Source organism: Arctopsyche grandis, chromosome 6 (assembly GCF_051622035.1).
Source record: "Arctopsyche grandis isolate Sample6627 chromosome 6, ASM5162203v2, whole genome shotgun sequence".
Lineage (NCBI taxonomy): Eukaryota > Metazoa > Arthropoda > Insecta > Trichoptera > Hydropsychidae > Arctopsyche > Arctopsyche grandis.
The window spans coordinates 20406189-20428683 of record NC_135360.1 but is presented as its reverse complement, the minus strand read 5'-3'; the positions used below and the strand labels follow the sequence as shown (position 1 = coordinate 20428683).

The 22495-nt window shown below is 39.2% G+C and overlaps 2 protein-coding genes across 2 annotated transcripts in view; one reads left to right on the top strand and one right to left on the bottom strand.

Moving 5' to 3' along the window:
* The window catches only part of LOC143913183 (uncharacterized), a 29577-nt gene extending 13972 nt beyond the window's left edge, over window positions 1–15605 (top strand). Inside the window, exons 2-5 of the mRNA XM_077432829.1 lie at window positions 11886–11992; window positions 12449–13099; window positions 13239–13468; window positions 14858–15605. Coding sequence (XP_077288955.1) covers window positions 11886–11992; window positions 12449–13099; window positions 13239–13468; window positions 14858–15413 — 1544 coding nt within the window. The 3' untranslated portion in view covers window positions 15414–15605. The remainder of the gene's footprint in view (window positions 1–11885; window positions 11993–12448; window positions 13100–13238; window positions 13469–14857) is intronic.
* Window positions 15604–17193, bottom strand: thoc6 (THO complex subunit 6). Its single transcript, XM_077432830.1, has 4 exons — window positions 16890–17193; window positions 16403–16795; window positions 16170–16332; window positions 15604–16094 (listed from the first exon to the last, which is right to left on the bottom strand). The coding sequence occupies exons 1-4, from the start codon at window positions 16991–16993 to the stop codon at window positions 15774–15776; spliced, it is 981 nt and encodes a 326-aa protein (XP_077288956.1). The 5' UTR covers window positions 16994–17193; the 3' UTR covers window positions 15604–15773.
* Between the last annotated feature and the right edge of the window lie 5302 nt (window positions 17194–22495).

The following is a 22495-nucleotide window of genomic DNA, read 5'->3' as shown; positions in this document are numbered from 1 at the left end:
GAATAAACGTATCTGAAGATCTCGAGGGCTTCAAGGCTTTCAAGCTGGAGCTGGTGAGCATTCGTCTGATTTATGCGATAGACGAAAAGCAATAAACGCATAATGAGCGGTGCAACGCTCATGCAATGGTCAGCTGCAGGACAACATAATCCTGACGGAGTCTGTCCGTGATACCGATCAAATTATTAATGAGTAAAGTTCTGGAAAATATTATACTTCACCAACCTTTATTTTTCACTGTTGGCATATTTCAGCGGCGTACTTGTAACTACATATTAATTTAAAAACTTCACATTTAAAAGTATCTGAAATTCTAATCTACTCCAAACATTATGTAAAATATACATACATACGTATGTACATTAGTACATATATATAATATCGCTATTATATCAGTGTATGTGTATCTGTTTGTTATACATATGGAAGTCACAGCTAAACCACTGCCAACAAAATGTACGAATATAATTACGAAAGAAAAAAACTTCTATATATACTGTTTGCTACAAACGTTTCCTTTGGGCTAATATAATTAGCGCCATCCATTGAAAATTTATTTAATTAATTAATTTTTCTATTGGTGTTTAATACTGTTTATATGTAGGTAGGTAGGTAGTATTTACCATTTTTTTCATATTGAACAATTAAATTAAATATATTTAGAGGATATTTGATAAAAATTCGACCGCGTGAGGATCGAACACGCGACACATTTCTATTAATTTTTTAACATGGAATGATATTTCATTCCATGCGAAGATATTTCATCGGGTACAACACTAATGTATTATATGTAGTTGCCATATAATCTTTACCTAATTTAATTTCATTGCTAAACCAGTCTGGTGACAAGTTACATAAGTTACGTCCACAGCACGATACATTCAGTATGCTAAACCTATTTGTAATGGTTTCTGTCTTTGAATGGGATAGATATTATAAACACAATGTTGATTTAAAACGAGCTTTGTATTGTTTTATGAGTATAACTGGCCGTCGTATATTAAGGAAAAAATGAATTTAAGTTGACATAAAACCTTATTTTGTTTGTAGTTGTATAGTATACAAAACACGTCTGGACGCGCGCATGCATTGCGCCCCTCTGTCGTCGACGGCCACATCCCCAATAGAGCGCGCACCGTGTCTCGTGCCATCTCGCTCTCTCTCTGTCGGTTTATTTTGCATAGCTCCACGATTTGCGAAATGCCCTTGTATTTCAATTATGCAAAAGTATTAATAACGACGTACGAACGAATGAACGGACGAAAAATGCTATGTCATTCGTCTTTAAATATGATATCTGACATATGGGCGCCGCGGCTGATTCGAATTAAGCGCAATCTAAAAGTCCATAGTCCATCGGCAATAACGCGGCGAAGGCTTCCAAGTCGGCCATCGTCTCTGCTTCATCAGCGTATACTTGCGACTTCATATATCCTCACCGAAAATAATCCAAAGGTGTTAAATCACGCGATCTTGGAGGCCAATTCACGGCCGTAAAATAGACGCAGCGCACGGTAAGTTTCACAAACTAAACCATGATTTTTAAATAAAAATTTGCACAATTTGCAAGCATTGTTCTAGCGTCAGTCTATTTATGGTAAAATGGAAAATTAAATTGAGCACAAAACAGCTGTCAACTGTTAAATTGGCTGTGGCTGAAAAAAGGGTTGCCAATTCAAAATACAAATCTTTAAAAAAAACATCTTTTATATGATATGAAACGATGAAATTTCGTTTTTTTGACAATTTGAATTGTTCTTGACAATATAATATTTTATTCGGTAAAAAACTCTCAGAAAAGAAGTTAAGTCGGTATATGTTTTTTGTAGGGTATTTCTACGGCAAATTTTGTAGCAAGAGACCCTACCCACTGACAAATCTTTCCGTCAGTGTCCAGCTTAGAAGTGGATGTATCCACAATTATATCCAGAAAATAACATATCGTGAACATCGAGCGATAACTATAATGATCGATTTCACTGGGGAGGTCAGGAAAATCGAGAAGAGGTCAGGTGGATGATTTCTGAGTTCTCGCAAGTGGGGGCCATTTACAACCTGCTGCGAATTTCGCCCATATAATGGATGCTTTCGCGGTTTCGGTGGAATCTGCACTCTGGACCACCCCCGCTCGCACACACTCAACATTTTCTGTAATTGTTTTCGGTGTCGGCTATAATATAATGGAATGCGAGTGAGGGCGAGTCGTGCGTGTAGGAACCGTGACTCGAAACCGTTGACCTTACGGGGCGGCCGCGGCGCGGGAAAATAAATACCAATTTACACGAGCGTTTTAGCCCATGTGGGGTGTATTCAAATTGACCAGCAACTCACAGGTGCCCCAGGCTCTCTACATCCACGGTTCCGGCTCTCGAGCACGCAACACCTACGCCAGAGCCTTGTCGAGGTAATGGCTACAATTCAGATTCATTCCAAAGGATCTGCAAAGTTCTATGAAGAGTGCAAACTAAAAGATCACTCCATTATTAAGTAGCAAACTAAATCCGAGGAACAGTCTTACTACTCTAGTTGTAAATACCCAATTCATATTGCGTCCTCATAGCACGATGGTTATGTCTACAATACCCAGAGTGGAGCACTAGGGCTTCCACGCCAGCTTTAACCGAAACCGAAAAACTGGCTTTTTGAACATTTTTCATAAAACCGAAAACCGGCTTTTTTGGCTCGATCAACCGGCTTTATAAGGTTTTCTTTAATTAATGTTTTTTTCCTCATAACTAACAATTATGAATGTCAAATTTCTACGAAAGATAAAAAAAATGTGTACATATCCAATTGTTCTTAGAGAATTAGCGTATATTTCTTTGAACAACAAAAAAAAGGTACAGCACTTAGCGGTGGCTTTGAGATTTAGTAATGCACGAAGACCAGGTCAAAATCCAATAAAATATTATTGAAAGTATTATAGTTTCAATAATCTATACAAGGCCTTATAGAAAACGTTATCGTAAGTTGTTATGAATTCGTTTCCGAAAATTGCAATGATTTCAATTTATGAAATCAATTTTTGAAAATTTTTCATTTTTGAATATTTAAATTTTTAATATAATTAGTTAAGCTATATTAGAAATAATCAGCAATAAAAAAATCTTCAAAATCATTCAAACTGCAGTTATTGTTTTACTCGTAAAAATAATTCAAAAAATTGACAAAATAATATTTTATTATTACTAGAGGTCGGAATCTGAAGGGGCCGGAAACGTGCCGCCTATTGTTCCATTGTTGTAAATCCTTTGTAAAAAAGGTTCGGCAAACATTTAACAATGCATTTACAATCTTTGAACAATAAACAGCCCCTTCAGATTCCGGTCTCTAATTATTACATTTGTGTTCAGTGGGTATAAATGTATTGGGAAAGTTACATTTCAAAGAGAAATGTATAAAAAAAATATCATGTTTTAACTCCAGATCTTTATACATTCAATTTTAGGTTATTATGAATTTTCAATTGGTGGTTTTGGAAAGGAATTAGGAACAAAACTGCGTTTATAACCCATTTTGGCCAAATCGTGGACATCGTGTTCTAAGGACGCGATATGCGCATTATCTTAAGTTCAACACATATGTACATACATATGTATGTAGATTACCCAAGACCGGTAGATGCTAAATGATATCCTCCGGTTTCTACCTTTCTATTCCAGCATTCCTCGCCATCGCAGTTATAATTTCAGCAAAACATGCGATCTTCTTGTATATTATAGTTGTAATTAAGTGGCGCGTGGTTGTCGAGGAGCAGACGGTTCCCACAAGCCCATCTGAACCACCCACGCCCCCGCCCTCGCCTCAAAACAAACTTTGTGTCTATTCCAAATCGCCGGCCAAATAAAAAAAAATAATCTGCTTCATTTGCAATCCTTTGAAACGTGGGGTCGTGGAATTTAGAACACAATTAGGTACTTAGATACATACATCAACCCTTAAACATTACAAATTAGGACTCTATGTGTGTTCTGCTATGAAATTGAAATAAGTTAATTAAAACTAATAATAATGTTCGTTGAAACCTATCCTAAAATACACTTTATATAAAAAAAATAGATATATTTTCACTGAAAATTTGTATAGTTGCAATCGAAATTCTCTTCCTTGACTCCGTTCTTCCTTGTTTTTATTGTTATCCGTTCTAAACAGTGGTGTCACCCTAATGGTTTCCATGGGTTTCCAGAAAACCGTCAAAAATATACAAATCTTGAAAAGTCAATGAACTCTCAAATTTTGATTAACGATTTTCGAGATTATATCGACGATAGCGATTTATCAATAAATCGAATTCTGAAAAGTATCCAAGAAGGTAAGAAAATAGCTAACTTTTGCTGTGAGCTCTGCAGAAGCTAAAAAAAGGGTATTTAGTTTAATGAATAATATTTCTAATGATCAAAGAAATTGTTCAACTGTAGGTAACATATACAACTTAATGATTATTAAACTTCTTGGAAAGCCACTTTCTGAATTCGATGCAAAGCCATTTGTTGAATCGTGGTTACATCAGGGGCATCACACTGCTGATGAGTGATGATACTACATAAAATAAGGAAAACCCACTGTCTGTGTATTCAAATTAGCGACGTAAAAAAATCAAATTACACTATTGAATTCAAATTTAATAGCTAGTGGATGTTTACAAATAAGCATTTGAAATATTATATCATTTAAGTAATATAAAAAATAGAAAAAATTTCATCCGAGTCACTATTACGTAAAAATTGAAATATTTATTTTAATAATACTACCTTGGACGAAAAAAATTATATGTATAAATTGAAAAAAAAATTGGAAACCCATTGTTCCAAATTTGGGGTGACACCACTGGTTCTAAGGCATGTACTATTCTCATTTAGGTTCGCATAATATTAGGGCTTACCTTAGAGCCGCCATACGTTCCGGTAGACCGGGACACATTCCGGTATTAATCAGACAAAAACTACTAAAGAAAAACAAATAAATATGAGAATGAAAGGTGGAAAGTCCGCAGAGGAAAAGTTGAATTTAGAGTCCCTACTCTTGGTTTACGGTCATTTCACCATGCGATCTGCAATTACTTAATCATATAAACGGAGCTGTGCGAAAGGAGCAACGGTCATTACAAATCGTCATTACAAATTTCAATTTTGAATAGAAATAATAAGTGAATACGACAAATTCCCGAATTTTTAAGTTAAATAATAAATACAAAGATATCGTTCCCCTTTTTGAATTAAAAAATTGAGCATTTTAAAGGTCCTTTATTAATTGATAGATTTAGTTTGACAGCAAATTACAAAAAAAAAAAAAAAATATATATATATATATATATATATATATATATATATATATATATATATATATATATATATTGCAACATCTTTCAGTAATCTTTAAATAATCAAAAGTTGTTTGAGATTTCCAATGGCATAGGATTTAAATTTTACCATTTATAATTTACTAGCTGTATTACCCGGCTTCGCTCAGTGTTTATAATATAAACCGCTTAAACATGACTAAACTAATTTAATTAAAAAAAAAAAAAATTTAAAAATTTAAAAAAAAAATTTAAAAAAAAAATTTAAAAAAAAATAAAAAAAAAATAAAAAAAAAATCAAAAAAAAAAATCAAAAAAAAAATTGAAAAAAATCAAAAAAAAAAATCTAATTTTTTTTTTGCCTTCTAGGGCTTCGCCCTCGGCACCCCCTGAGCCTTTGCCTTCTAGGGCTTCGCCCCTCCACGCCCCATTGCCGTTTAGGGCTTCGCCCCCATGATCAGTTGCCTTTTAGGGCTTCGCCCCTCCGCGTCCCCATGGTTAAATGCCGTCTAGGGCTTCGCCCCCATGACCAGTTGCCTTTTAGGGCTTCGCCCCTCCACGCCCCCATGATTAAATGCCGTCTAGGGCTTCGCCCCCGTGATCAGTTGCCTTTTAGGGCTTCGCCCCTCCGCGCCCCCATGATTAAATGCCGTCCAAGGCTTCGCCCCCATGATCAGTTGCCTTTTAGGGCTTCGCCCCCCGCGCCCCCAAGATTAATTGCCGTTTAGGGCTTCGCCCCCATTATCAGTTGCCTTTTAGGGCTTCGCCCCTCCACGTCCCCATGGTTAAATGCCGTCTAGGGCTTCGCCCCCATGATCAGTTGCCTTTTAGGGCTTCGCCCCTCCAAGTCCCCATGGTTAATTGCCGTCTAGGGCTTCGCCCCCATTATCAGTTGCCTTTTAGGGCTTCGCCCCTCCACGTCCCCATGGTTAAATGCCGTCTAGGGCTTCGCCCCCATGATCAGTTCCTTTTAGGGCTTCGCCCCTCCTTGCCCCCATGATTAATTGCCATTTAGGGCTTCGCCCCCCTTAGTTAATGCCTTTTAGGGCTTCGCCCCTCCGCGCCCCCATGATTAATTGCCATTTAGGGCTTCGCCCCCCTTAGTTAATGCCTTTTGGGGCTTCGCCCCTCCACGTCCCCATGGTTAATTGCCGTCTAGGGCTTCGCCCCCATTATCAGTTGCCTTTTAGGGCTTCGCCCCTCCAAGTCCCCATGGTTAATTGCCGTCTAGGGCTTCGCCCCCATTATCAGTTGCCTTTTAGGGCTTCGCCCCTCCACGCCCCCATGATTGAATGCCGTCTAGGGCTTCGCCCCCGTGATCAGTTGCCTTTTAGGGCTTCGCCCCTCCGCGCCCCCATGATTAAATGCCGTCCAAGGCTTCGCCCCCATGATCAGTTGCCTTTTAGGGCTTCGCCCCCCGCGCCCCCAAGATTAATTGCCGTTTAGGGCTTCGCCCCCCTTAGTTAATGCCTTTTAGGGCTTCGCCCCTCCGCACCTGACTAAAACATGACTAAACATGACTAAGCTAATTTAATTAAAAAAAAAAAAAAATTAAAAAAAATTAAAAAATTAAAAAAATTAAAAAAAAAAAATAAAAAAAAAATCAAAAAAAAAATTAAAAAAAAATAAAAAAAAAAATAAAAAAAAAATCAAAAAATAAATTTAAAAAAATCAAAAAAAAAAAATCAAAATTTTTTTTGCCTTCTAGGGCTTCGCCCTCGGCGCCCCCCTGAGCCTTTGCCTTCTAGGGCTTCGCCCCTCCACGCCCCATGAGCAATTGCCGTTTAGGGCTTCGCCCCCGTGATCAGTTGCCTTTTAGGGCTTCGCCCCTCCGCGCCCCCATGATTAAAAGCCGTCTAGGGCTTCGCCCCCCTAAGTTAATGCCTTTTAGGGCTTCGCCCCCCGCGCCCCAAAGATTAATTGCCGTTTAGGGCTTCGCCCCCCTTAGTTAATGCCTTTTAGGGCTTCGCCCCTCCGCACCCCCATGATTAAATGCCGTCTAGGGCTTCGCCCCCCTTAGTTAATGCCTTTTAGGGCTTTGCCCCCCGCGCCCCCATGATTAATTGCCGTCTAGGGCTTCGCCCCCCTTAGTTAATGCCTATTAGGGCTTGCGCCCCATGAGGCTGGGCCCCCCGGGCCCCCTTCGGGGCCCCATGAGGCTGGGCCCCCCGGGCCCCCTTCGGGGCCCCACGGGGCTGCGCCCCTTGTGGCGCCCCCTTTTGAGCCCCATGGGGCTGCGCCCCATGAGGCTGGGCCCCCCGGGCCCCCTTCGGGGCCCCACGGGGCTGCGCCCCTTGTGGCGCCCCCTTTTGAGCCTCATGGGGCTGCGCCCCATGAGGCTGGGCCCCCCGGGCCCCCTTCGGGGCCCCACGGGGCTGCGCCCCTTGTGGCGCCCCCTTTTGAGCCCCATGGGGCTGCGCCCCATGAGGCTCGGCCCCCCGGGCCCCCTTCGGGGCCCCACGGGGCTGTGCCCCTGTTGGCGCCCCCTTTTGAACACCATGGGGCTGCGCCCCATGAGGCTGGGGCCCCACGGGGCTGTGCCCCTTGTGGCGCCCCCTTTTGAGCCCCATGGGGCTGCGCCCCATGAGGCTGGGGCCCCACGGGGCTGTGCCCCTTGTGGCGCCCCCTTTTGAGCCCCATGGGGCTGCGCCCCATGAGGCTGGGCCTCCCGGGCCCCCTTCGGGGCCCCACGGGGCTGCGCCCCTTGTGGCGCCCCCTTTTGAGCCCCATGGGGCTGCGCCCCATGAGACTGGGGCCCCACGGGGCTGCGCCCCCCGGGCCCCCTTCGGGGCTGCGCCCCTTGTGGCGCCCCTGGCGGGGCCCCATGAAGCTACTCGCCTTGCGCCCCCGCGGGGGTGAATCCATTGAAACGAAAAAAACAAATCGGCGCCCATGGATCGAAAAAAAAAAATCGAATCACGTGTTCGATGACGTCACCGATCTACGGACGACGAAGACGACGACGACCAAGGATATTTACATATTTACATACATACAAAGTCTCTTTCCAAATTATAGATTAGATTCAATTTTCAAATATCCCGGTCAACATCTCGACAATTATGGCAGCCCTAGCATAGCTCCACATTCATAATCCAATTAATATAATAGTAGTTTTGAAGAATTTACGCGCAATTTAATTAGGGCATTTAAATCATAAAAGCGCACTAATTAACTATCACCGCTTAGAAATATCTATTTGTAACGATTTGTTCGAACAAACTATTTGCAATGAACAGCACACAACGGAATCTCTGTTTATTTACCACGTGTCTAACCTGCATTTATTAGCATAAATACATTAAATACATTCATACGTGTAAGTATGTACGTGTGCGAATTGTATATATATATATATTTTATACATAATATTACACATAAAAAATCGTCACTTTATGTGTGAATTCATAATTAAAATGTGCATACGAAAGTAAATCATTCCTTCACGCACAATAATATGCCCAATCAGCAAATAGGAATTTGCTAATTATTATGAGTTGGTAAACCTGTCGACGGACGCGTTCCGTTATAATTTAACTGGTACGCGCGAAAATCGTAAACCCTACATTATGGTTGCGCATAAGCGGTAACTCACCACTCGTTAGGACGTATTTATTATATTCTTGGACAGAATAAATCAATGGGGAATTTATTAAATACGTAGAAATTTTGCAATAATAATTAATATAACGTATACCGATGCACACTCATCAACACACCAGACTCACCTACTCGTATACTCATCTTCAAAACAGTGCAGTAAAATTTATGGATGATAATAAAATTTCTATGATTTCTATTTTAATGATAAATTTCTTAGTTGAATATACTACCTATTCGATATGAAAATTAACGATAATTATACAGTAATCAAATAAATTCATTTGAAAAATAAATGAATTTATTTGTTTTTGTTTTTTAAATTCGCGTTGTTAATTAAATTAGTCCAGTTGGACAAATATGTATGTACAGATATTTGTCCATTTCCTTTTAGCATGAACGATTTCCTTAATAAAACCGCACAGAAAAATGCGAACACAAAATATTCACTCACGTAAAACTGCGCACAGGGAAAAAATATTTTAATAAGCACACAAAATATATTGTACTACAACATTTTCTTATGTTTTTTAGCTTCGAAAAATGTTCAAGATTAGATTTTTTAAATTTTAATACCCGAATGTGAATAGAATAAAGAACATTAATAAAATAGTTTGTTTATCATTATGCATTAAAAATAGAAGAATATATAAAATGAGACTGTTATTAAGAGGGCTGTACACCCGAAACCTTAATTTTGTTGCCGTTCCTTTCTTCGATATATATATATATTGAGTGAATGCGACAATATATATATATATATATCAATATATATATATATATATATATATATATATATATATATATATATATATATATATATATATATATATATATATATATATATATTGAGTGAATGCGACAATATATATCAATATATATATTGAGTGAATGCGACAGTTGCGCTTCGACCAGATAAAACGTATCTTAAATTGACAAAATCGAGGTTTCGTATTCTCCAATTTTCTCCTCCGAAACTGGACCAATTTTTAAAAAAATTTCATCATCGGTATGAGAAAGATATTTTCTGTGCAACTATGTGCATATTTTTTATAAATCGACCGTTAAATAAGCACGCTGGACTCTTTCCGTGGGTGTAAAAAAGAGGCGATTTTATAGATGTTTGGCGGCTCCTAGCTCCTATAAAAAATAATTAATTAAAAAAATAAAACGATAGATGCACCCCAATGGTGGATATCCATAGCATATTAAAAAATATTTTCTCTAGTGCCATAATTGAGGAAGGGAGAAGTCTAATACGTTTGTATGGACAAAGCGCTGGTATCCAACCCTATGATACAGTGAAACTGTTATTGTCAGTGAAATAACAAATTTCACTAGTGAGATTATAATTTCACTGACTCGACCAGTGAGTACAGATAGAATTTCAAATTCACTTCTCAATGTCAGTGAATTTGCTATTCGAATTACAACGTACGAATTCAAAATACAACGTACTACCAACTCTAGCAACCTAATCTTAAAAAAATAAAACGAACCCTAACCTAACTTAGCCTTAAATAAATGAGTGTTGGCTGCTAAGATATTAAGACGTGTTTGCTTCCGCATCCAGTCCCACACATGCAGCATCAAAAAAAGCCAAATCGAAACAGATAGTGGACCATGAGGAAAGTGGGAATGGACAGAAGCGGGGTTGCGGGAGGAGGGCGTGTGAGCCCGAGCTCGGCATCGGAGTGGGGATACAGAAGAGTGGGGTTGTGACGTGAGTGGCGCGATTCATGTCGGCGACGCACTATCATCCAACTATCAAAAATTATAATTTCACTAATAGGGGCCATTGAAAATGTAATTGGATATGATTTCACTGAAACGTCAGTGAAATTATAATTTCACTGTAACATTTACATGTACTGTTTTTGATACTTTATAAACGTTTTATACCTATCCAGCACGAACCGGCAGCAGCAGGTATCCTGCAAGGTAAACGGGTAAAATCCCAAATGTGAATCGTTACCATGATAAACGTGCTACGAAAATCGCTCGTGCGGGTCTCCTGTCGCACAGGGAAATTGCCGTACAGAAAACTGCCCAAATATTGCTCAGCAAATGCTGCTTTTTGTACGAGATTGGGGCAGTTTTGAACAATATTTGGGCAGTTTTCTGTACGGCAATATTCCTGTGCGACGAATTTTCGTGTGACAGGAGCCCACGCGAGCGATTTTCGTAGCGGCGGTTATCCTGGTAGCGATTCATATTTGGGATGTAATCACCGAACCATCCTGTAAGTAAAGACAGTATTATTTGGTACATTCTACATGGACGCGTATGAATGCGTGAATGCGCATGCGCGAATGGAATATGAATGCGTCCATATAGAATGTACCAAAGAATACTGTCCATACTTGCAGGATACCTGCTGCTGCCGGTTCGTGCTGGATAAGTATAAACAGAATTTTAATCAACTTGAAAAACAAGGTTAAGAAAGAGGCAGAAAAGGTTATTTTTTTTGTGTTTTCTCTGCGGTGTTTTCATATGCGATTTTATCAGGTCATCAGCGTGAACGTATTTATTATGTACATATTTCGAAAATTATTATCTAATAAATTATTTTTAAATAATAGTTGCATTTAAAATGACTGAGAGCGTTTAGAAACGCTGGTATGAGGGCTATCAAAAAATTTATAATATTATATGCCCGAGTTGAATACTATGAAGAGAGCATAGTTCACAGAGTGTGGAATTCGACATCGACGAGATTTAGTCTCGAGTTAAACCTCTTGCCGGTAGGACGTGTACGACTTAAAATAATTACTATCCCCATAATAAAATAAACATATTTACGATATTATAAATTAAATAAACAGTTTATTTTAAATAAATATTAAAAATGTTCAGCTGAAAATTTCCCGAGGGTTTTTTAAAATAAAAAAAATAGTGAAAACACAATACGTTAAAAAATGATTAGTTTACTAATAAAATGTTAAAACAACATGTGTGTTCAAAATATTAATTTTATAATCAGATGAAAGAATAGATGAGCCTCCACCTCCATATGGAGCAGTTTGTCAAGAAAACCAAAACTTAAGTGGTCAACTTCCCCATGGGGTCTCATATGTGGATAATTTTCAAGTGAGTTATGCTTATTAACCATATTTAAATATCTATTTTTTTTATTTTTAAATGCTTTTTATTATTACGAAATTATGTTCACAATAGATCTTATATCTATTTTAATAGCTACTGATCTACTGATCATTTTCTATTTTACAATTTAATTTAATTTGGTTAGTAATCATAGTATTATATTATTCTAATGTTAATCTACAGCATAATAGGAAAAAGAGCTCAAAAATCTATTTACAATCCTTATAAATGCTCATAATACATCTAATACATAATATTAATTAAAGACTCTCTAAAGTCGATGACCTAAAGCATTAAATCTCTATTAGATGTTTCTTCATAGTTTATTTTACTGTATTTCATAATAAAAATAGAGAGAAGATTTTAGTAAAATGTGTAATAATCCTATCTAAGTATGTACAGTGTACTTTTTTTATTCCAAATATATTTTTTTCATTTCAGATCGATAATCTGCAACAATCTTTCAGCGGGCTTGATCTTGTGGCACAATGTAATTCACACAATTATGGAAATGATGATTATCAAAGTACCGGTAGCAATGAGAACTTATCCAGTCAAGAGCTAGTGCCAGATCAAGATATGGGACAAAAGTCGTCCTTGCTAACAGGACACAGCCGATCAAAAGTTTCGCTAACGTGGGTCCTGAGAGAACGTTCCGACATAAAATATAATCCGTGCAATAATAAAGTATTCAATGAAAGAAACGACGTATTGAACAACTCGAAAGACACAAATCATCGTTTTCAAAGAAACGAACACAGCTTTGATAGAAACATCATCAAAAATGATAATGAATATTATGACAGTAGAAACGATTCGTACAGTTCTCCAAATGCTGATCGTATTGTTGGTAGAAATGCCAAACAATTCAAATGTTTTGGAAGTGAAATCAATAGAAATACAACCAAATGTAAGAAAAGTATAGCTTCATATAATAATTATCCTGATTCTTGGTCAGAAAGTCAAGAGGGATTTAAACGAAATAGTTCTGGAAAAAAACACAGGCATCGAAAAAGAAGGAGCAAAACAGTTGAAAAGCAAACAGATAATTTTGGATATGAAATCAAAGACATTGACAGTTTCTTGTCAGAGGTACAGTTTTTAAATAATTATGTTCTTATTATTTATCATTTTTATTGTTAGTCAAATTCACCCACTCTTATATTGTATAGAAATTAATGCACATTTGGAAACCAAACACATATTTTATGTAAATATATTTATTTTTTAGGCTTCAATTGACAATCCTGGGAATATTCCTGTAGTAGTGACCTATCCAAGTATTCTGTACCAAACTCGCAGTGGAAATTACCAAAAAGAATTGTCATTATCACTGGGCATGGTAGTTAATGCCGTATTCAAAAACAAACAATGGCTTTACGTTCAAACCCCGCACGGAGAAGAAGGCTATATCTTATATGCATCTTGTTTACCTCTTGGAATTTTACCCCCAATTCACAGGTGACTACTTTTATTGAATATCAATTATGATTTTACCACACTTAATTCAATCCATAACAATTCCTTATATGAAATGTATAGAATTCAGACCCTTGCAAAATTTGGAAGTAGTTATTCGATTTACTCAAATCATTTTATGTATATATGTATATTAAATAAAGAGATTAATTTCATCAAATCCAGATCGAATGTTTTGTTTGATAAATAATAAATTAATTTATCAAAGACGTTTCTGTATACATATTACCTATAAAATATATACGTATGTATGTATGCATGTGTAAATCTTATTACCAATACATCATACATCATTATTCTTTCATTTAATTAAGGCATTTCAAACTTACAATCCATTGACCACGTGCAGTCCGTAATGGGTTGTATTTGGCCCTTACCCATTATACATATGTACATGTGTTAATAGGATTTTTATTTTATCTTCAAGTTAAAGTCATAATTTTATTACATTTTGTAACGATTTATCTGAAGGATGTAGTACAGTGCTACTCAAACTATGATCCGCGGCCCAGTACTGGTCCGTGCACAAAGTAAATAAAAAAATTAAAACACTAGTTTAATTAAAACAATTATTATAACGTATATATTAATTAATTTGGAAGATAAACTAATTGATCTGACTACAAATGAAGAATTAAAAAAGTGTTTTGAAACCACAACTTCACTTGCATCCTTTTAGATCAAATTGAAAACAGAATTCTTCCCAGATATTTAAGAATATGCACTGAAACTCTTTTACCTTTACGAGACTGGTTTCTCTACCATTAGTTAAATAAAGACAAAATATCGTAATAGTGTAAATATTCATGATCCATTACGTGTGGAATTAATTGTCTTCGATAAAACCACGACTGGATAAGTTATCTAATAACAAACAAGCTCATGTCTCATAAGTTTTTTTCCATTTTCATTTTTCATCTTTGTCTAAGTACATATAGGATATATAGATATTGTACTTCTTTGAATTCAACAAAATAAATTTTACTACTTATATTTAATATTATTTTTATATGTTATATGAACAAATTTTCACTCATATTCATATATAACTTTTTTATTTCAAAATATGATGCTGGTCCGTGAGAATTACTGAAAAATATATGCTGGTCCGCCAACTGAAAAAGTTTGAGTAGCACTGATGTAGTACATTCAATGTGAATAATTTATTTTATTCAAAGTGGCTCGGGCCTTTATTAGTTTGAAATCCCTGACTTCTTTTATATACCTTTCAATAATAAATAAACCAAGAAGATATATCTTTCCAGAATATTTCATTATGAATCAAAATAAGCTACGCTTAAAATAAAATACTATACTTAAAAAAATAGATTTATTTTGCTTGAAATTAATAGAAAATACTATTTTTAACAGATCCCAAGCGTCTTGGAAAACAGCACCATGTTGGGAAAGTACTCTGGATCTATATCCCCAGCCGTGTGGTAATATGACCGACAGTGAAAAAGAACAGTTACGAGGAGGAACGAAATCAGAATGCGGTCGAAGTCGTCCAAAAAGTAACTACTACGAAGACACAATGTCGGCTTACAGTGAAAAAACATTCGATAAACTTTACCTGAAAGCAACGACGAGTTGTCCGAAACTGAAAGAAATATACAACGATAACATCTCTCATTTACAAAGTCCTGAATCTAAAATGAAACAATCTGTTTATAAGAAAAGGCAGTGGCAAAAAGAAAACAACGCTCAAGTGAGTCATACAACTCGTCACACATTGTTAGTTGTGGAATCAGATTATGAGGGTTCTAAATCTATAAACACGCTCACCGTTCAAAAAGGCGATGTAGTCATTTTGGTACAAGGTGACAGCATAGAGGCTGATGTAGATTCTGAATGGTTTTATGTGAGAAATAAAGATGGAGGTGAAGGTTTCATTCCGGCCGTAATCGCTGGGCATGGATATCTTTAAATTGTATTATATTTACATACATACGTATGTATGTTTGAGACTTCTTTCTCTAGTCATATCTATCGTGACAATATACAATATAAATTTTAACTGTTTATTTATTCTGCATATTTTTATATAAAAATATTACCGAAAAATGTGAATATAATTAATGTTTATTTATAATTGCCAAAAATAAAACTTTGTTATTTGAATTTTATTGTTTGTATTTATTGTATTCTAAATTATGTATTCCATTTTTATCATTCAATATGACAATAGAACATAAAAACACAAAAAATATTTCAAATATACATACATATATGAAATTATACATAAATAAAAACAATTAGAAATAAAATCACAATTAATGATGAAATATCATTTAAAATATAATGATTGATCCTTATAATTCAAATTCGTACACAAATCAATATGAGGACTAGAACCAGCTATAGTGAAGACGAACTGAGGCAAAGTTTGTTGAATTGCACTGTAAACAGTGGTGGCTGAAACGGGTATTTCAGCAATGATTTCTCCAGAATAGTTTATCTGATAAAGATGTTTTGCTGTGCCTCCAGCAATTATACGATCATCATAAAAATAGCTAACGTGAATTCCATGATCGGGCAGATCAAATGCTGAAGCAACGTGTAGGGACCGCCTTTGCATTAAAGCAAGACGAGGTCCTCCACCACAAATCTATGATAATAAAAAATTCAAAATTATTAAGAGTATTAAACAGTATTTATTTTTTCATAACTGAAATAATCATACGATCCAATCTTCTGACAGCGTAGCAGATCCCATCCATTTTCCGATATCGGGTCTGGCTAATTTTTCATTAGTATGTGGAGCGAATTTGCAATGTGATTTAGAAGTACGTGAATCCCATAACCCTACAAATCCATCTTCACTAGCTGAAACCATATCTGAATTTCTGAAAATAGCATTATAAATTAGAACCTCTTTAAATATAGGAAAATTATCATAGACTTGCAAGTACTCACATTCCCTGTATCGAATGAATGTAGTCCGAATGACCTTCATAAGTTCTAATAAGTTTACCATTTGATATATCAAAACTATATATATTATTATCACCGCAGCCTGCAAAGAGCCTTTCTTCGTTTTCATTCCACCAAAGAGAATTAACATCAGGCCGATCAATATTTCTTTTATTGTCTGGTATTAAAATTTTCCAACATGGTTTAAGGGATTTCGAATCTGCAATTGATTTCCAATCCCATCCACTGATTTCGCCGCACGTACCGATGACCAAAAACTTTTCAGTCGATACCATGCTGCAAATTGGAATGTCTTTCTCGACGTCGAAAATATATTCTGCATTGTTACTATATTTATCGACATCACTGCTGAGAGGATCTAACACTTTTTTCAAACTGCATTGTAAAATAAAAAGAATACATATAAATTTTGAGGTTATAAACTATTTATTATTGTAAATATTGTTCAAAAAATGTAAGTGTAAATTACTTATAAACGGCAATCTGTCCATACGAATTTCCAGCTACTAAAAAGCCTCCACACGGAGAAAAACTTTGACAAAGCACAGTCGTGTAATAACTGCGGTCCAACATCTTAAACCGGCACTACAAATGTCACTTTTGTTATGGTCAGTGTTGCCATTGAAATTAATTCACGAAAATCTATCATATCGCTTGCTTTATGATGTTTCGGTTGGTAATTGGACTATTCGTCACATTGGGGTGGTCACAAAGACAATTTTTGCCATGAAAATCGCGAATGCACAATATTTGGCACTCAAGTTCTCGTTACTATGATAGTTATCGTTAGTATGCTGGACTTTTCGGCTGCCAGATGTTCCGTTATAGAGATTTTAGTGACTTTGTGACGAGTAATTTGTGACCAGTAATCACCGAACCGAAACGGTTCGGTGATTTCTAGTCAAATGTGAACCGGTCTCGCTAAAACTGATCACACCCTAAAACTGGTCACGAGGAAACTGGTCACACCCGAAAATTAGTCACGAAAAAACTGGTCGTACATATAAAAAACCAGTTTTTTCGTGAACAATTTTCGGGTGTGACCAGTTTTCTTGTGACCCTAGACAAGAACAACTGCACACGACCACGTGTCCAACTGAAATAGATGCACCGGTGTATCAGTAACTAATACCAGTGAGCCTCAGGAGCTCGACTTGGTCCATTCCTCCGAAGCAATCACCTACTTCGTCGTACATATAAATACACCTGTTGAATTGAATTGACTTGGAAAAAAAACTTGAAAAATGAAAATACTATGGAGGATGAACGAATGAGACGACTGGCATGTTAATGCACGTGTTTATTATATGACAGCTGTAGACAGAGTGAGTAGCGGCTCTCCGAACCCAGCCGGGTTGGTCCCCACTCGCAGGAAGGCAACCAAACTCGACCATGTCGTATAAGCGAGCCGCCACAATACTGTTGCGTGGACGTGAAGGGGGGGTTTCCAGAATCGGAGAAAGACGCAGGAAGATGGGTAGTAGCGGTTTATTCGTGTTCTCTTGGCGGCGGTCCGGGCTGGAAAGAATCCCATGCCGAGAACGCCCCATATTTATACTCGCTGGACACAGTACACATACATACATATCTCAACAATCATTGGTCGATGAGTCAGACGATGCCTTTGGCCGTTGCATAGGGCTGATTCATTCGTGGAGGCCTTTTTTGGCGGGAACGAGAGATCAGGTGATTCGCGGTCGTGAACCATCAGTCCACGAGCGCCACTCACCTAATCTCTACGTTACAATACTAAGATTTTACCAAAATCGTACATTTATATAACTTTTGCTAAAATATTTTCACCCGGCTTTCATTTTAGCAAAGGCCTGCCGCAGGACATCAAACTTTTTTTTTTATCAAGTTCATCTCAAATGCTACATTTTGGCAATTCGTTATATTATCAACATCGTTGCATTCTGTAGTCTTCACTACATTTATTGAAATGTCTAATTCACTTTCAGACATTTTATCCTGTTCAGTTACACTTTCAGACATTTCAATCAGCTCTGTTACACTTTCGGATATTTCATCATTTCACTACCGATATCTACACCCGATATTTACAAATTTTTCCATAACCAGTTCCTAATAGCAACCACAAGTTGCAATATGGGATCTGGATATGGAAAATTCGAGAAATTCCATTCAGTTACACTTGTCGCACCAGACCACTTGTTCCGACCAAGTCTTCATGGTCAGCTTTCGTGGCGTTACGACCAAAGGAGCCGTTTTGGAGGGAGATCGGCGTCGAGCGCGCGTCCCCGCCTCCTATTCGTTTTCCGCTTCGGTCGAGTGAACATCTCTGTTCGCTACCGAGTTTGTTCCCACCACCGAGTCCCGATCAGCTCAGCCTGGATCGGCAGACGATACTGGAAGTACAGCTTCAGTATACGTCCGGTGAGAAGTGAGGAAATCCTGGTCTTTCTTCGTCGAAGTCAGATCACGTAGTCACGTGAGGAGTGAGGTTATCATAACCTCTCGAACACGTGCGCGCTAATTTCACGACGGACTCCCCCCCCCCCCTTCTGCTTGATCTCTGTATATACATATATATATAAAATACAGTCACCATACAAACAGAATTACAACCTGTTTTCATTATTACAATTTCCCCCCTTTTTTCCACATCACGCATCCCACGCACATTACGAAGGAGAAAGGGACATAGCAGAGCAGCCGACATCAGCAGAGACCAGACCACCGACGACGAAGGAAGGCACCTTGAGGAAACCAGCCCCGCCCACGCTTACCACGAGCTTCTACAAAACCGACTTCCGGGGTGCTCTCGAGTTGAACATCCCTGGAGTCTGTACATTTTGGTCCTTCGAACCGGATGTCTTCAGAGCTGGTCTTCCAACGTCGTCGAATCCAGGTTGGTCGTAATTAGCATTTTTCTGTTGTTGTTGCTATTTTTTTTGGTCGTCAACGTCCATTTTGTTTTTTCCCGCGTCCATTTTTTCCTTTGTTTGATTTCGTCGCATTTCAATAATGGCGTATTTGAGTACGCTTAAAAATACGCGGAAAAGAATTCGCGCTCGGTTAACGAGAAACGCGAATCAATTGGGGGACGATCTGAGCATCTTCGAGCTCAGAATCAGGCTCGAAACAATCAGACCATTACTGTCTGAATTCGAAGCGATCCAAGCTCAGATAAACGAGCTGGACCAAGAAGAGGCGCAGGCCTCCGAATCCGTCGTGGACCTATTTGATAGGGAGCATATGGCCGCCTTCGTGCGATGCACCGAAGCAATCAATTTGCGTGAGCCGCAATTGAGCGCTTCACCGTTAGATGGCGCTAACCTCACAATGTCACCTGTACCGCAATCAAATTCGGCAATAAAATTGCCCCGTTTGGAGTTGCCCACCTTCGAAGGCAACGTCCAAAATTGGCCGCTTTTTTCACAACGCTTCTTGGCCGCTATGGCCGGCGAGAGTTCGCAAATCGCCCGGTTCCAATACTTACTAGGAAGCCTAAAAGGAGAGCCCCAACGTTTAGTTGACGGCTTGGAATTAGCTTCAGATTCATTTACGAGCGCGTGGTCCATTTTGGATCAACGCTATAACAACAAAAAAATTGTTGTTCAGTATCACCTTCAGGCATTGCTTGAAGCCGAGCCAGTCGTGAGCAACAATCACGTCAGTCTGCGTCGTCTCATAGATGATGCCAACATGCATGTACGTGCGCTCGTTAACTTGGGCGTCCGGGTCGAGACCTGGAACGAGATTCTGGTGATGTTTATCACCAGAAAACTCGACCGGAGTACACTTCTGCAATGGGAGCTTCAGACTCCCAAGTATGAAGACTGCACGTTTAGCAAAATAATGCATTTTCTAACGTGCCAGTGCCAATCGATGGCAAATGCCGACTTCGTCTTAAAAGGCGAGTCGAATCCTCGACCAAGAACCATTACGAATCCGAAGGCAGCAGTTCTGCATGTGAGGAGGGAACGCCCCTCCTGCATCAGTTGCAGCGGAAGTCATTCTCTGCTAGCCTGTCCATCATTCCGCCAAATGAGCGGTGATGAGCGTAGGTCGAACGCCATAAAACGTCGACTATGTCTCAACTGCTTGAGGCCAGGGCACATAGTTCACGCGTGCCAAACAAAGCAGAGATGCTTCAAATGCGGTCATGCCCATCACACCATGTTACATGACTCAACTCCATACCAAACTTCGCCTTCAAATAAGGCCAAACATTATCGGAGCCCCAAGAAATCAGAGAACGCCAAACCCGTAAAATCATCGTTGGTTTTACACTCGGTGAGACGCGTATCGCCTTCTCACGCCCGAACTGTCCTGTTATCCACCGTGGAAGTACAAGTTCGCGGCGGAGATGGGCGTTCGCACAAGGTTCGAGCATTGTTAGATAACGGCTCCGAACTCAACCTCATCTCTGAAGACTTAAGAAGGCGACTCGCCTTAAAGTCGAAAAGGATGGACGTCAACCTGGTAGGAATAGGTTCAAATAGGACGTCCATTACTAGTGGCGCGGTAATTCGAATTCTACCGCGCATCCCCAATCAGGGCTCCAGTGTTGATCTCGATTGCGCAATCATGCCCGAGATCGCGAATCAACTTCCATCGCGCAACGTGTCCGAGATTCGGAGCCATTTGCCGCTTCATCTCCCCCTTGCCGATCCGTCATTCGATATTCCCGGTACAGTGGATATGGTGATAGGCAGCGACGCCTATCATGCGATGTTACGCAATGGCAAACGTACCATTTTAGTTCCCTCCAAGTCACGCGGTGACAGAGGAGGACGCATCGCGATGATGAATACAGCTTTCGGCTGGATATTGGGCGGCTCTCTAGAAGCGCCCACAGTTTCAAGCGATTCTCGGAATTGCCATCACACAACGGGTCGTGATCCGTTATCTTGTTTTGGCGCGAGACGTCCAGTCAAGACAGTTACGCGTCCCCTGGACGAATCGCGTATTTACGCGGAACGAAGATTCCGCTTGCCGAAGCGCAATGTACCCGCGCCCTTTAACCCTCACATCTTTCGACCTTCCCAACCCAGCTCCCATAACTCCTGGCCAGTTCCTAGTTGGCGCACCACTAGTTGCGCAACAGCAGGAGGATCTGGTCGATCAACCCGGAGCGAGGGTGCTACCACACCAGCACATGCAGCAGCGGCCCCTGGCAGACAGGGGCACAGGAGTAGGTCCTACTACTCCTCCATCAGCAACACCAAGCGAGCAGTCCGGCGAGTAGCTCGACTGCCAGTCGAGCAGCACTCAGTGAATTTGTGCAACGGTGTGGCGAACGTTCATAACGTCCCACATTAAAGTTGGCGCGTTGTTTGTATCTGTGTTGTGGATTCAGTTTATGTGTTTTAACTTAAGTTTTTGAGTTGCTTTTCTTTTATGCTTCTCTTGTTGGTTTGATTGGTGCTTTGTAATGGAGCTATCAGGATAGATTGGGACATATAACGGTTGAACAATATTGTTACCTAGCATTGGTGTTGGTTATTTGTTGGTGTTTTGGTTGTTTGTTTGTCTATTTTTTGTTTGTTTCTTGCCGGCTTAGTCAGCTGCTTATGTAGGATGGGAAACTGACGGTGGACTAATGTTATTTTGTTTGCTGACTGGGTTATTTTGTTGTGTTGTTTTTTATTTTGTTGTTATTTTTTTGCTTATTTGCTTGGTTTTTGTGTATTTCATTAGTCGCTTGTGCACCATTAATTCTTGTTTGTTTTGGAATTCGATCCTCTGACTTCCAACGGGGGGAGTATGTTCCGACCAAGTCTTCATGGTCAGCTTTCGTGGCGTTACGACCAAAGGAGCCGTTTTGGAGGGAGATCGGCGTCGAGCGCACGTCCCCGCCTCCTATTCGTTTTCCGCTTCGGTCGAGTGAACATCTCTGTTCGCTACCGAGTTTGTTCCCACCACCGAGTCCCGATCAGCTCAGCCTGGATCGGCAGACGATACTGGAAGTACAGCTTCAGTATACGTCCGGTGAGAAGTGAGGAAATCCTGGTCTTTCTTCGTCGAAGTCAGATCACGTAGTCACGTGAGGAGTGAGGTTATCATAACCTCTCGAACACGTGCGCGCTAATTTCACGACGGACTCCC

Bases quoted from the DNA above. Each gene is read 5' to 3' on its own strand.
- thoc6 (XM_077432830.1), bottom strand. From the start codon at position 16,993: ATGTTGGACCGCAGTTATTACACGACTGTGCTTTGTCAAAGTTTTTCT. The intron at 16,796-16,889 runs GTAATTTACACT...TTTACAATGCAG, and splicing joins GGACAGATTGCCGTTTATAA to TTTGAAAAAAGTGTTAGATC. The intron at 16,333-16,402 runs GTGAGTACTTGC...TGCTATTTTCAG, and splicing joins ATTCATTCGATACAGGGAAT to AAATTCAGATATGGTTTCAG.